Source organism: Eublepharis macularius, chromosome 1 (genome assembly GCF_028583425.1).
Source record: "Eublepharis macularius isolate TG4126 chromosome 1, MPM_Emac_v1.0, whole genome shotgun sequence".
Lineage (NCBI taxonomy): Eukaryota > Metazoa > Chordata > Lepidosauria > Squamata > Eublepharidae > Eublepharis > Eublepharis macularius.
The window spans coordinates 104,440,814-104,455,608 of NC_072790.1; the positions used below are offsets into that span (position 1 = coordinate 104,440,814).

At 41.3% G+C, this 14,795-nt stretch overlaps 1 protein-coding gene across 2 annotated transcripts in view; it reads right to left on the reverse strand.

Moving 5' to 3' along the window:
* Nucleotides 1–597: 597 nt before the first annotated feature.
* Nucleotides 598–14,795, reverse strand: part of GOPC (golgi associated PDZ and coiled-coil motif containing) — a 32,669-nt gene continuing 18,471 nt past the window's right edge. For both annotated transcript variants that reach the window (XM_054991072.1, XM_054991077.1), the window contains 6 exons: nt 12,492–12,667; nt 11,562–11,727; nt 9,608–9,703; nt 9,084–9,248; nt 4,575–4,755; nt 598–3,514 (listed from right to left, as the gene is read on the reverse strand). In XM_054991072.1, the coding sequence (XP_054847047.1) occupies nt 3,402–3,514; nt 4,575–4,755; nt 9,084–9,248; nt 9,608–9,703; nt 11,562–11,727; nt 12,492–12,667 (897 nt within the window). In that variant the 3' untranslated portion in view covers nt 598–3,401. The remainder of the gene's footprint in view (nt 3,515–4,574; nt 4,756–9,083; nt 9,249–9,607; nt 9,704–11,561; nt 11,728–12,491; nt 12,668–14,795) is intronic.

Here is a 14,795-nt window from a genome sequence, read left to right on the forward strand (position 1 = left end):
CTACTCGAGCACAAGCTGCCTCTGCTGCCTTCCTGCGAGGAGTGCCACTCCAGGACGTCTGCCAAGCTGCAACGTGGTCTACCGCTGACACTTTCATTAAACATTATTCTGTAGACGTGAATGCACGCCGTGAATCCGCTGTTGGCACGGCTGTTCTGCATTCTTTGTTCACCTAGACACTCACACCCGCCCCCATTGGTGAGATGCTAGCTATTCTCCCAATGTGGGGCTGCACAGAAGGACGACGACGATAAACAGGGTTTCTCACCTGTAACTGTTGATCGTCGAGTCTCTTCTGTGCAGACACACATTCCCTCCCGCCTGCCCCGCTGTGAGTGCTTGGTTTACTCCATTGTTTCTCCGGCGGCTCAGGTGAACTGAGGGAATGCCGGGGACGTTCGGGTACTTGTACTTCAAAATTGGCGGGAACACCGGCGCGCATGCGCGGTGGGCCCGAACGTCCCCGTCACATTTCTAGAAGCTAAAAGAATCTTCTCCGCGGCTGGCCTGTGCCTGCGCAGTCCCAATGTGTGTCTGCACAGAAGAGACTCGACGATCAACAGTTACAGGTGAGAAACCCTGTTTTTACAGTAGTGAAGGGCTGACCCCTATGTGGACAGCTAAATCTATGTGGGGCCAGCCAACAATATCATATTGTGTTCGCCAAACTCAGAAGACACAGATATAAAAACCTTACTTTAAAAAACTGTCACAAAACACCAGAGTTCAGGTATATATAGACACCCAAATATAGCCACCCAAAATAGCACATGGAAATTATGGGAGGCAGAGGCAGCAAGGAGCATCAGATTTCAAGAATAGCTACATTCATAAACAACAACACATTCTTTCTGAATTCAGAGATTGCTTTAAATACTGGACTGTTTTTGGAGGCATTATTAAGGTTTAAGATTACTTTAATGTTCTTAATATACAGTATTAAAGAAGCATCTATAAAATGTACTGCAAATTAAACACAGTGGGTCAATTAACTGAATGATACACACAAAACCTTACTGTATAAGCAACTGTTAAAAGAATTTATAAATAGCAAAAATCTTTGCATAAAGTATTTACATTTTAAAGATCTCTCTATAAACATATATATAGTGCACCTAGAAGAGACACATTTAAATGTGTTCTACAACACAACTTTTTAACATTAGGTTAACTGACATTACTTGAAAGGCCTTTGACTTTCTCCATTTATGTACATTCGATAGAAAAAACACTGGCAAAGCAGTAATTTTACATTATTTCCACTCTCAAAATACATCTTTACACAATACAATTTAATGGCCTGCAGACAGTGAAAGGGAGAGCAGGCATTTCATGCTTTTTTCCTATAATAATAAAATAATAATAATAAAATAAAATAATAACATGGTTTTAAACAATTGATATATGGAGGGTGTGTGTTTTAATAATACATATACATATACATATACATATACATATACATATACATATACATATATATATATATATACACACACACACCACAGAACCTAACCAAGACAGCTGTCCTTAATATAGCTATAGCTTAAAAATGCCTTGGGCCTTCAGATGTATATCCCATCCATTATGTGTTATTCTGAATTAACATTGTTAAAAAAATAAAAGTAGTATTTCTATAAAGCACTAGGGTTGCTATACTATAACAAATTGGGTTCCCAATCCTGAATGGCCTCCCAGCAAAATACAGGATGCACTCAGCTCCAACTTACTTAGGGACAATTTGCACAACTCTCTTAGCATCGCATAGCATGGACATGGTAAGTATTAATCTATAGTTGGAAACAATAATGTCTGCTACATAGCCATGGCTTCAAAACAGTTCCCACAACAGTTTTAACCTTCCGCCACATAGTGAAACAACTGTTGACAAGCTCTGCTTTCCAGAGTTGGGGAGAATACCTTTCTATGTATCTGGAGCCTCAGAGTATTGGAATTCCATGTGGCAAAGCAGTAATTTTACATTATTTCCACTCTCAAAATACATCTTTACATCAGGGAGTTTTAAAGAACTGTGTTAAGTGGACATTTTGCTTTGTGTTGCCACTCTGCCAGAAATCTTTAAAAGGCAAGTAGAACCATATCATGGCAAGCAATAACCCAGAGATGAGTTGTAACAATCTCATAACTGCTTAGCTCCAAGTTTAACACGTGTTTATTTAACACCTCACACAGGATCATGCCTTCTAAAAGTTCTAAAAATGTGATTACTAAGAATGCATTCAGAAGGCCATTCCATCCACCCCAAACACTATGGCACAGAAACCTTTGCAGTCATCATAATGCAGATGGGACTTATGAGAAACTGAGGTGTCTGAAGAGAAGCAGTGCTCAATGGACTCTTGTACTATCATGCTTTGAAGAAGGGAGATTTTTTGCATAGTACCAAATACACAGCAGAATTAAAAATCTGCTGGAAATTGGGTCCCTTCAGACAGCCCAGTATCACAGAGATACTTCTGTGTAAACCATTGTGTAATAGAAATATCAGTCATCTGAATCCACCCTGACTAAACTCAGGCATAATGGTACACACACACAATGGTAAAAAATGTATGAGGCTAACATAAAACACTCAAGGGCAGACAATTTCAAAAGGCCAGTTTTATACTAATTTTGCATTTGAAAACTAACAGTATTTTGTTGAATACCTTTGGAGAATATTTCTAATCCAGCATTGATTGGCAAGGAAGTTTACAGGAAAACGTAAGATATATACTGCATTAAATAATGCTGATAGATATGAATAAAAGAATCAGTGAGACCCAATTCGTACATTAAACTTCACAATAAATATTTAACAGCCTAAGTGGCTTGCATGTGTATGTTTTAAAGCAAAACTGTATACTGTGAAAATCTGAAGAGACATTTTGCTGTTCACTTTTTTACAAGATGCACTTTTAAACAATTAAGTAGGAAAGTTCATGAGTCCAAGCTGAATTTATGTCCTCCTTATATATGACAGTTTCACTACAAAAAGGAGGCCAATTCTCTCCTTTCCCTAATTGTCTAAGGAACCATTTGTCAAAATTTCTCTGCCTCGTTCCACACCTTTTACACAAAGAAAATCCAAAATTGACTTTAAGAAAAGCCTTTGGAAACAACATGCTTTGGTGCTTACATTCCAAGGGAAATTCTCTGGACATGCACGTTCTTAGGGAAAAAATGGGAGATTTACATTTGTTTAGATTTGCTTATAATGAAGCCCTGAGGTAATCTACAGAAGTTTTTTTTTCCAGGCAACAGTAACACAGCTTCCTTTTTCCTTTTAAATAGTTCTTCTTTAAAACTGTCTGTGGCATTCAGAATGTAGAACAGTCTACACAATGCATCTTGAAGAAAGGACCGGTCCCATTGATGACTGTGTTGTTTGTGTGTTTGTTTTCTTAGGTTAAGCTCTCAGCAGACTGGGCTAGTTTAGATACAGTCTCTTCAGTTTCAACTGAATTCCCTAGGTCTCCATTTTCATGGCCATCAATACTTGCTTTCTTTTCAAACACTGCCAAGAAAAGGGGAGTAAAAGTCTTAAAAGCACTGCAGGTTCTAAGATTAGCAGATAAAAAACCCAACAAACAGTTTTCCTGGTCAAGAATCAACTTGCATTTCTGCTGTATGTGAACAGTTGTTCCTAGATTTCTGAAAATGGTAGAACAGGCAAAGCCAATGTAATATCACCTATTTCCCATTTACATGTACTGTTGCAGGGTCTTAGGAATAAACATGTTCCTCCATCTCCTCTATCTATTACCAGTCCCTTACCTATCAAAATGGTTTTGCTAGTGTTGGCAGCTGGGCCAGTGCAGGCATTCCAACCAACCCAAAGTACCTTATGAAACTCCATGCATACACAAGCATAACATGAAAATGCATTGTTATAGATGGGTAGCCATGTTGGTCTGGAGTAGTACACCAAGATTTGAGTCCAGTGGTATCTTAATAGATCAACAAGATTTTCAGGATATGAGCTTTTGAGAATCAAGGCTCCCTTCTTCAGATATGAATGCATATGTTGAATAGCCAGATTTTGAGAACGGAGTCATAGCACTGTAACTAGATGAACTTCACTACTCTAGAAGATAGCTTTAATCATGTCACAAAAAGAGAGACATGTAGAATAATGGAGGACTTTGCACCATTTGCAAATTATATATGATCAGAGCACCCTAAATTCAAGAACAGAATTTAATTATTTACAGATTTATACCTTAGTCTGCTCACACACTGGGCACTGAGAGCAACTCAAACCTCCTTTACAGTATTATTATGTCAAAATATCAAAGCAAATTTATGACTGTCGTTTTGACCCCCAACTTTGACAAAAATTTCATAAGTTGTAGCACTAGGGTGGCACAATTATTTGTTCATCCTAGCTTTAGAACATCCTAAGCATAATAGAAAACCAAATCCAAAGACAGGACCATAAAATGTATTTTAAAAGATTTCATCTGCTAAGTTAGGTTGTGAATAGCAGCGATCAAATTATTATATTTTATTTATCATGGTTTTTCTTATTAATATGTGCTTGAATGTTAACTTAATTAGTTTGCAAAAGGGTTTACCTTGCAAAGATTTGACATCCCCGCTGCCGTCTTTCCTACTGGAAACCGAATTTCCACCTTCTTCCAATTCATCAAGATACAAACGGTAACGATGTCCACTCTCATCCTCATATTCTACGTTTTCATCATCTGAGTCTACTTCTGGAGCAACATATACAACTTCAAACTCAATTTCTCCTCTCTGGATTAAAAAAAAATTAAGATTGTCAGTTCTTCCAAGAACAAATGCAAAACTAATGTAGAAAGGAAGGGAGTGGGAACCAAGTAATTGATGTTAAATAGCAATACAGTGGAACCCATTTATATCATATGGGCATGCATATATAGGACTGAAACCAGCAGCCATTATCAGTAATGACAACTAATGCTTACAACATCCTCTTTTTACATTAGAAAAACTGAGCTCACACCACAGGCCTGCTTTAAATTCATACTGTTACAAATGACATCAACAGTGAAATCCTAAACAGAGTTACTCCAGTCTAAGTCCACTGATTTCTGTGGGCTTAGACTGGAATAACTCTACTTAGGATTTCACCATGAAGTGTTACAAAACAACACAACTAAGGATGGTACATTCTGTTTATGGAAGTTCTTGTGCTGGCAGAATGTGCTGCCCTTTGCTGTGCATGGTAGCTGAATATAACTGCATTTATAGTAAGATTTTTGCTCTCTTCAACCAGATCCATTATTCTCTATAAAGGATTCTTTGGGGACAGGGGGTTGTTTTTGAAGCAAATTACACCAAAATTGCAGCAGAGTGAGAACTACCTGCCCAGTAAGGATCCCCCGAATTTTCAAGTAGTCTGGGTCAAGGGGTCCAATTCTACAGAACGCTGAATAAGGTCCTCCCAGCTACTCTCTATTGGTACCAATGGAGGGGATTCAATGTTTTCTCCAGGGCAGAGAAGCCTTAGCCAAACACACAAGAGCAACCACCAACCAAAAAGAACCAACCCGACCAAACTGAACCAATGCCAAACCAGAAAATCCCAACAGAACTAACCTGGCAGCAGGGAATAGAAGGCACATGCCCCCCCCCATCTCACCCTGATGCAGCTTGCCCCACCCTGCAGATTTCTCAGGCAAAAAAGGGAGGAGGGTTGGAGGCAAGAAGATTCTCATAGGCGATTGGCATCATTCATTAGGGGGAGCTCAACTGTCTGTCCAATCATGATGATTCTCTCATACTACGTGGGAAAGTAGTTGTAAATGGACAGTTGACCTTCCAATAAAAAGAAATGCCATTCACCTGTGAGAATCACTTCCCTCTTCTTTTTGGCCTGGAAAACATGCAAAAGAAGAAAAACAAGCTGCCGTCACCTTTGAAATGCAGCCCCGATTAATCCTCAAAATTTCCAAGATTAATCAGGATAGCCAATACTGGTGTATCTGAGAATCCTGGATATGATCTGGATCCCCAAATATATTTTTTCAGAACAGGTTTACCAAATCGCAATCCCTAATTGTAACCACACTATTTCCATTTCTCTGTTACCTCCAGCTTGGTGTCTGAAACCTACCTTCCTCCATGATTGCATTAAAAGCATGTATACAAAGTCTCTGGTCAGCACAGAACAAAAGACAGAGATACAAGTAGGAAACTGGATTATACTAGATTAAGGCATGGTAGTAGGATGTGAATAGGCAGCCTCTGAAAGATTCTAGGAAGGAAAAGCCTCACTCCAAAAGGTAATTAATTGATATAGGACTCCAAAACTCATCAGTAGACCTTTTGACACAATAGATGATGTTGCTATTACTATGATCAATTACTTCACTCAGAATCTATACACATATTTGGTTGGCTGCCTCCATTTCCTGCCTTTACCTAGGTTTGAAGTTGAACTCTAGGAATTTCCCCCTCTAGAATCATCCACAATTTCATCTTATTTGGGCTTACGAATCATCTTCTCCTATACTCAAACTCAGTCCCCATTTATGCTCCTATGGTTTCCAACCATAACCTCCCCCACAATAAATGGGGACAAACTCGTCTTTCACATTCGTGTTGGGACTCTTCACTGCTTCCCAGGCTCTCTCTCACCTGCCTTTCTCCTCGTACTCCCCCTAACCCCTTCATTCCAGTGGGCAACTTGCTCAGGTTCTTGGTGCTTAGAATCAATTTCCCATCCATACAGCTAATTCCACCTGCTTTGATGTGGTATGTCTTTAATAAACTTTGTTTCTGATTTTCAGTTTTGCCTGGCTTCTCAATATTTCTTCTAAGTCTATGGTAGGGCTTCATCATCTAGTTATAGATCCCATGTCATGGCCCAGTCTGAGAGTGAGGTCTCCTCTGGAGGAGAGGAGCCTCGTGTAGCCAGCCAGGACTCCTCAGGAGAAGAGGAGCCCTGTGTAGCCAGCCCTAGCCCTGATTCAGCAGAAGCCAGCAATCAGGAGCAACAGCTGCTGGCTGATCAGAGCTTGCAGCCAGCAGCTGAGACACCAGCACCCTCTAGCTCCTACACCACAGGGGAAGCTCAGCCAGGGACTTCTACAGGTGCAGCGCAGCCAAGAGCCTCCCCCCCCCCCAGGTTCACCCACGCCCAAGGAACGCCGCAGGCAGCGCCAGAGACTGGAACTGCAGGAGAGACGGCACAGTGCTCGCCTCTTAAGCCAACGCCAGCTGCTGGAGAGTGACAATGAGTAGCGTCAGGATGGAGCCCCAGCAGCTGGCTGAAAACCATGCCTGGCTATAAGAGCCAGTCTGGAGGAACTGCTGGGCGTGGAAGCAATGTGTCTATTGCCTGCAACCACTCCGTGTTCTGTGAACCTTGCCCATGCCTGCTTTTGGACCTGACGCTATCGGTGACTGACCTTGGACTGTGCCTGACCTCGCTCTTGGACTCTGGACTCACTCCTGGCTTTATCTCGTGCTCTGACCACCGGTTTGACTTGGCTTTCGCTCTTGGAGCTCCCCTTTGACTTTGGCCTTAAGGTTTGGACTTGAACCACCCTGCTTGGGCTAGCCCAGCCCATGACATCCCAGGTGTGAGTCACTGCTCCAGGATACAAGTCAACATTCCACACATATGAAGCTGCCTTACATTAGATCAGACCATTAGTCCATCAAGTTCAGTACTGTCTACTCAAACTAGCAGTGACTCTCCAGGGTCTCAGTTAGAGGTCTTTCACATCACCTACTGCCCAGTCCTTTTAACCAGAGATGCCAAGGATTGAACCTGGGACCTTTGGCAAGCAAAACAGAGGCTCTTCCACAACCCCTCCTTAGGCAAGCAGTGATTGATTGTGGGGAGAAAGATCACTTCCTTACACTAGGAGTATGGCCACTGACTGAGTCATATTAACACAAATATGTGTCCTAGACCTCACACAAGTGTAGCCTTCCATGTATTCGCTATTTTCCAAAAGAATCACTTTTCTTAGAGTTGATTATTGAAAATAACGTTGGAGAAACTATATGTTTTATTTTGGTATTTTTATCTCTGTAAAACCAAAAAGGCAGATCTGACCAAGGATAATGTCCTATGTTAATAATTAGTGCAAGGACAGGTGCCATTTGGATTTCCTGTGCAAAACACCAGAACACCTTGAGCCAACCATGAGCTCAGTGATTTTGATGGTAGAATTAATGGTGAAATTAACAGTGTCCAAAAGTGCTGAACTTTGGTTTGATTGGACTCATAATTAATAAAGTCAGAATAATCTGAATTGTTTATCTCCTGAATCTGAAATATCAGCCAGAATTTGAGGGTGGGGTGCGGAAATCTGGTACACTGTTGGGACACTGTGTTCTGTTTATTACATGAGACGTGTAAAAAGCACTGTTTCTAAAACAGACTTTCATCCCAATCCAAAATAAATGTTATGCGCACTATTAAAACACAAAAAATCTGCATAATATACAACACATTTTAACTAGCAGGAGGCAGGTTGAAATTTATGCATGTTATGCTGGGTCACCATCTCTCTGTATCACAAGACAACATGTCTTGACTCATCTTTTCAAAGGCTTTCTCAAAACATGTTAGGTAAAAATCCACACATATGTTAAGCTATTCATGAGCCTTTTCAATAAATCCATTAAAATAGCCAATTTGTGTTGGCTTCAACCTGAAAAAAAGAATGTGTGAAACTGCCCTCTTACAATTCAAAGACTATTTCAGAGTTAAGTAACTTGGTAGTGCTTACTCTGAGGTAATCTCCTGCAAAATGGCGCGATTCCTCATAACCAAGGCTTGTCTCCTATGCAACATGACCAGAGCTGCAGTAAATAAAGGGCAAATTTCCCACTTACCAAACTTCCTGGTGAAGTTTCACTCAGTTCAGTTTATCTGAATAACATAACAGCTTTCCCTCTGAATACTCAACACATCTGGCATCCAAACAACAGAGTTTTAACTCTTAGCACTTGAGAGGCACACAATGTCTACTCAAATTGTTGAAAATGATAAAGTATTCCAGAACCCCCAAAATGCAGCCAGAAAGCCACCAAACACATGCATGCATATTAATAGTCCAGTTAGTGGATACAATAAGAATTACCTGCTGGGAAAGAATAGTTACGGCTTCTTTATGCTTGGCATCCCTCAAATTAACTCCATTTACTGCCAGAATTGCATCTCCAACATGCAGCCCTCCACATCGATCAGCAGGTTGACCCGGGTGAATTTCAGAGATTAGGATGGGAACACCATGCTCCTTTCCACCCTATGACAACAAGAAGCCACCATTTTCAGCCATTTCTAACTTCCTGCTAGCCTAGAACTGTGTGTATTCTTCATCTTATCTTTCAAAACTAATGAATTTATGCTGTTATCCATCAAACATATTAATGAAATAATGTCTTTGCTATTCTGAGTTTTTTATGTATCATACAATTCACAGAGTGCTTATGGTGAAGTATTTGGACAAGCGTACTAAAAGATAGGAGTTCTTCCAGTGTTCTTCTAAAACAGGAAACATTTAACATATACAATGTAAAGTGATGCAACAGGAAATATGAAAGAAAATTCATGCAAATTATGCAAAAGCACCCTTAATATAAAAATAAAAAATTCATTTATTACGGTAATTGAAATGCCCAGTCCTTCATGATCTTCTTTCACCAATAGAACTTTTCTGATTGGACCAACTCCTTGACTCTTCTTTAATGAATCTGGGTCCTAATTTCAAGGAAATTAAACATTATTTTAAAAGCTTTCTTACGGTTTTCAGGAGAATTGCATTGAAGTATTACAAGTGTTAAATGCTCAATTAGCTCTGTCCAGGCCTGACTCAAACTAGGACCTGCTCAAGTCAGAGACATTTTTTAACAGTTTAGAAGGCTCAAGTTCAAACCCCCACTCTGCCTTGAAAGCTTTCAGGGTGATGTTGAGCCAGTCACACAGTTACAGTCAGGCCCACCTCATAAGGTGGTTGTGGGTAGGGGTGTGTACGGGGGTAAAAATTGAGTTTTCCCACTTCAGTTTACCCGAAGCAGGAAAATGATCCATAAAAACCTGAGTATTAAAATCGCTCTGGTATGCTCCGTAAATATTTGGAGCATACTGAAGTGAGGGAGGGAAAGCTGTCTCCCAGCCCCCAACCCCCTACTTAGCCCCCCCGTCCCCCTACTCCCACTCCCACTCCCACCCCCACCCACCTGGCCAGGAGAAACACCAGCTGGGTGGTGGGGAAGGAGCGGCAGGGAAGGCTGGAGCTGGCACCTCTGCCACCTGAGCTGCCACTTCTGCCGCAGCAGCAGCCTGCAGAACGGCGGGGAAGGCTGGAGCCGTTGACTCTATTGCTGCGGCGGCCAGCTGGGCAGCAGGGAAGGTTGCAACCACCGCCTCCACCTCACTGCAGCAAAGGGCCAGGTAAGTGGCATGGTGGGAGGGAAGTTTAAATGTAAAGGCCCCCGAAGCTTTCTGAAGTGATCCGAATCACTTTGGGAAACTTAGATTCAGGGTTTCCGAATCGGAGCCAGCATGCTGGCCCCGATTCGGAAACCCCGAATCTTTATGGATCGGGTCCAATTCAGGCATTTATCCTGAACTGATACCCGAAGCGCACACCCCTAGTTGTGGGGATAAAAGCAGGCTATAAATGAGGTAAATAAATAAATAAATAAATAATAGTATGCTGGGGTGGAAACCCATATCAAATTATTTAACTTTCACGGGCACAAAATTCAAGACATCAGCACAACAGCGTTATTGCGAATTAATTATCTTGATTATGCACATGCCCTTTGACTCTATCCAGGACTGTAATACTGATGCACAGTTTTGTACTGTTTGCACACACACACCCCTCCTCACACACAAGAGTCAGAGTAGACAATAGTGACTTTGATTCACCAATGGTCTAACCTAGCATATGTAATCCAAGTCAAAAAATAAAATGGAAATGAGTACAAAACATTTTTTTAAAAGACATGCCCTTCTGCCTGCATTAGAGAAAGCCAAGTGGAATCCTGTGCTCCAGTTGGTCTCCAGAACAATTTATGTTATAATTCTCAGAAAGGCTCATATCCACAAGAAATAGTTGAGTATTTGAATGTATAGTTATAAAAACACTTAAGAAACTGGGAGTGGGATGCCTAAATTAAGATTTGTGTATTTATACAATAAGATAGATATTGACAGTGACTTTCTCAAAGGCAACAGTAAATTCAGAGAAGTTGGAAAATGCAAATACTTTGTACTTGTTGACACTGGTAACTTTTTAAGAAGTCACTACTAACAAAGGTTCAACTACAATTTATTTCACACAGAACATCCTGAGTATCCAAATGTGCACACCTGTATCTTCACACTGTCCCCAGAATGTTATGTAGAATTAGTGAAAAGAGAGGAAAGGGATTTATGCACATTTTCACAAAATATTAACTTTCTAACAAAGCAAATACCTTCAAGTAACTTGAACTGCAATGAACCAAATACAAGAATGTCAGCTCATGAACAGAAACAAAGTTATGAATACAACCAATATAGCCCTCTAAGGGACAATCAATATGTTGACTAAAATAAGAAAACTTACATGTCCTGGGGGTGCTTGCATTGGTCGCTTTAGGTCATTACGGCCTCGGCATGCTCGGATCACAGTTTTGTGCCGATGCAGATGGATTTCAGCTTCCAGCTGGTTCCAAAGTTTATCATGAGCGGGTCCCTTCATATCTCTACCTAGCAACTGAATTTGCTGAACCCTACAAAACGAGAAAGGAATGTGACATATTAAATGGTATGTTCAGATAGCCTTTGTTTTATCTTTTCAATCCCAGGTTCTCAGTCCCACTAGACTGCATGATTCAAGTCAAGTAGCAGAATAAACACTGGGTGCCTTCCTACACTGTTTGTAAGCATTTCCACAGAGACGCCTTTGCAAATCAAGACTTTCACCCCCTCCCATTCCCAAAATTCTCCATACCATCCCAAACTCAAATGCTTATATTATATCCTCCTAATATCCTCACATTTATTTCAGAAACACCCTAAGGTAAGGCATAATGAGGGCTGCTGAGGGGCAAGGAGGGAAACAAAATTCCAAAGGCTCTGGTCACCCTCACAGGTGGATAAATCATGTGGTTTACTTTATGATGTGTGCGTTTGGAGACGGGGACTCAAACGGACTGGGGAAGGAAACCCAGAGGGAATCCTTGTCTAGTAGTCCATAGGGGCTCTTAGTAGCCCAGGACATATTTTTATGCTTTAGCCTAATCTCGTCAGAAGCTAAGCAAGGTGAGTCTTGGTTAGTAACTGGATAGGATACCTCCAATGAAGACCAGGGTTGCAGAGGCAGGCAATGGCAAACCCCACCTGTTAGTCTCTTGCCATGAAAACCCCACCAGGGTCGCCATAAATCAGCTATGACTTGACGGCACTCACCACCACCACATACAACAATTAACTCAAATGCAACCTATTCAACAACTGACTCAAAATTTCATTGTGAGTACTGAATTTTACACACCTTCCAGCTAGCTCTTTATCTAAGTATTTGGCTGCAAGTCTTGCCCCATATACTTCAGCCTGGAGCACAGCTATATGTCGACGAAGAGCCTCATTTTCCTTCCTAAGCAGCTTCACCTCAGCTTCAAGTTGAGCTTCTTTCACTTTCTCTTTCTTGTTGGCTTCAAGTTCTCTTTCCTATCAAATTAAAGGGCCCAGTTATTTTAGTTACAGTCTAAACATTCTTGTTATAAATAACATGAATATTGCTAGCATATCAACAAGTCTGGTATCAGAAGAAAAAGCCATGGCACATAATAATAGTCTTGTCATATTTGATTGTAACCTCTCAATGTCACCAGGTGATCTTATCCAAGAAAAATACTCACATTTGTATAAATACAGCCCTGCAAATAAGGACAAAATGTACAACCCCACAAATAAAGTTTTACCAGCACAATTGCCCATGTATATCATCACATCATGAGGCAGTCTCAATTTTTTTTTTTAAAAAAAAATCTCCTATCCTTAGAAAAAGGCCAACAGCAAGCTTCCCAGAGACTGCAAAATTAAGGGTAAGGACAATCTGGTGTCTTCACCAGACAGAGTCACTGGAACGTTGTACCCCCAACATCTGAGAAAGCACATCAAGTGTTCTGGGCCCAGCAGTCCGAGGAAAAACAGCTGCAGGGAAATTGTTTTGCCACCCTTGCTGGAAAGAATACTACTCTAGATGCCAATTCACAGGCTGCTGCAAAAGTGATGGGACAGACAGAATGTGCATATCAGGTTTGGTATTCCTTTAAAAATACCAAATTGTACCTGATTCGGTAAAATTCAGAATTGCTGAACTCAAGTTTACTGAAATAATTTGGGTTAATTTGGTAAACTTCAGTAATAGTGGCTGGGCTGTTCCTTTGCTAAGGAACAGCAAAGAAACACCGTTTCCTGCCTTCTTTACCAGATGGGAGGGGGAGAAGGGAGGGGCAACTGAGGCAGAGACAGAAGGGAGGGGGAAGGAGGAAGGGAAGGGGAGTGAGTAGCTAATCCTTGCAGGAGTTCTTCTCTGGCCAATGAGATTTTCTAGAAGAAGATTGCCTTTTTAAAACGGCCCTGCAAGGAGTTAAATAGGCAGGGTTTCTTCAGAGCAGCCTCCATTTTGCATGTTCTGGCTGCTTGGAGAGATCTGAGATCCTGCCTGCTGCTGGCTGTGGACTCTTTCTCTGTGGTCTGGTCTGGACCTGGTCTGCTTTGGACTTGACACGAACTGCGGCTGGATCTTGAGGCCCAATGGATTCCTTCCTGCTGCTGCCTGCTGAGACCTACACCTGGAGAACCTCTGTTGCTGCTGCTGCACTTGGAAGACTTTTGCACTGCCTGGTTTGAGAGTCATAAACAAAATGGTTTTTTTTTCTCTTTGAGGGGGAGAAAGTTGGCTTGGTGTATGGGAGGGAAAGGGGGGAGTTTTTTTAGTTTGCATTTTAAAAACTGAGGGGTTTGCTGTTTGTGGGGTGCTTTGGTTTGGGGGCTTTTGTGAGGAAGCCGTTGCTTTGAAGTTGGTTCCTGTTTATTTTGCTGCCTGTTCTTCTGGAGGAAGGGTCTTTTTATTCTGTTGTGGATGATTTGTTGTTTGATGTTAGAATCCCAGTTAATTTTATAAAATTCACCTCGTTTTGCTGGTTGTTCTTGGGAGCAGGGGGATGCTTTCTCCTGTTATTGGGGCTAGGGGTGCTGTTTCTTTATAGTGTTTTTTGCTTGGTGTTTTTTGCTAGGTTGTGTTTGCTGTTGTCATAAGTTTGGTTTGGCATTCAACTTTTGTCGGTTTAAGGTTGTTGTACTTCTGGAGGGAGGGTGTTTGCTGGCGTGTTTGGTTCAGTTTAACTTAAATTACCTAGTGGTGTTTGGGTGTACTTTTTGGACATCTTGAGAGGGTTGTGTAGTGTGACTTTTTAAAAAGTATTTTTAAAATAGGCTAGTTGTAGGTCTTGTAAAGCAAAACTTAATTTGTAGCTTTTAGGGAACCAAAGAGAGTTTTGTTCCCTTTAATAAGGAATTAAGAAGAGTTCCGGCTCTAGTTAAATTCTATAGATAAAGAGGCCGCCCATTAGTAACACTTAACTAGGCTTTCCCTGCCTACCTCTGACTCTCTTGGAGCCAGGCCGCGTACACTAGAAGCCATTTATTGTCATAGGCTTACCTGTAGATTGGCGTTCAGGCCAAGGGTAGCATGATTCCTGAAGAGGAATTAACAGGCTTCCTAGTATAGTGTCACCACATACCTAAATATGGCCTTTTAAAGAGAGATTTGTGTGTCCATCTCCAGGCT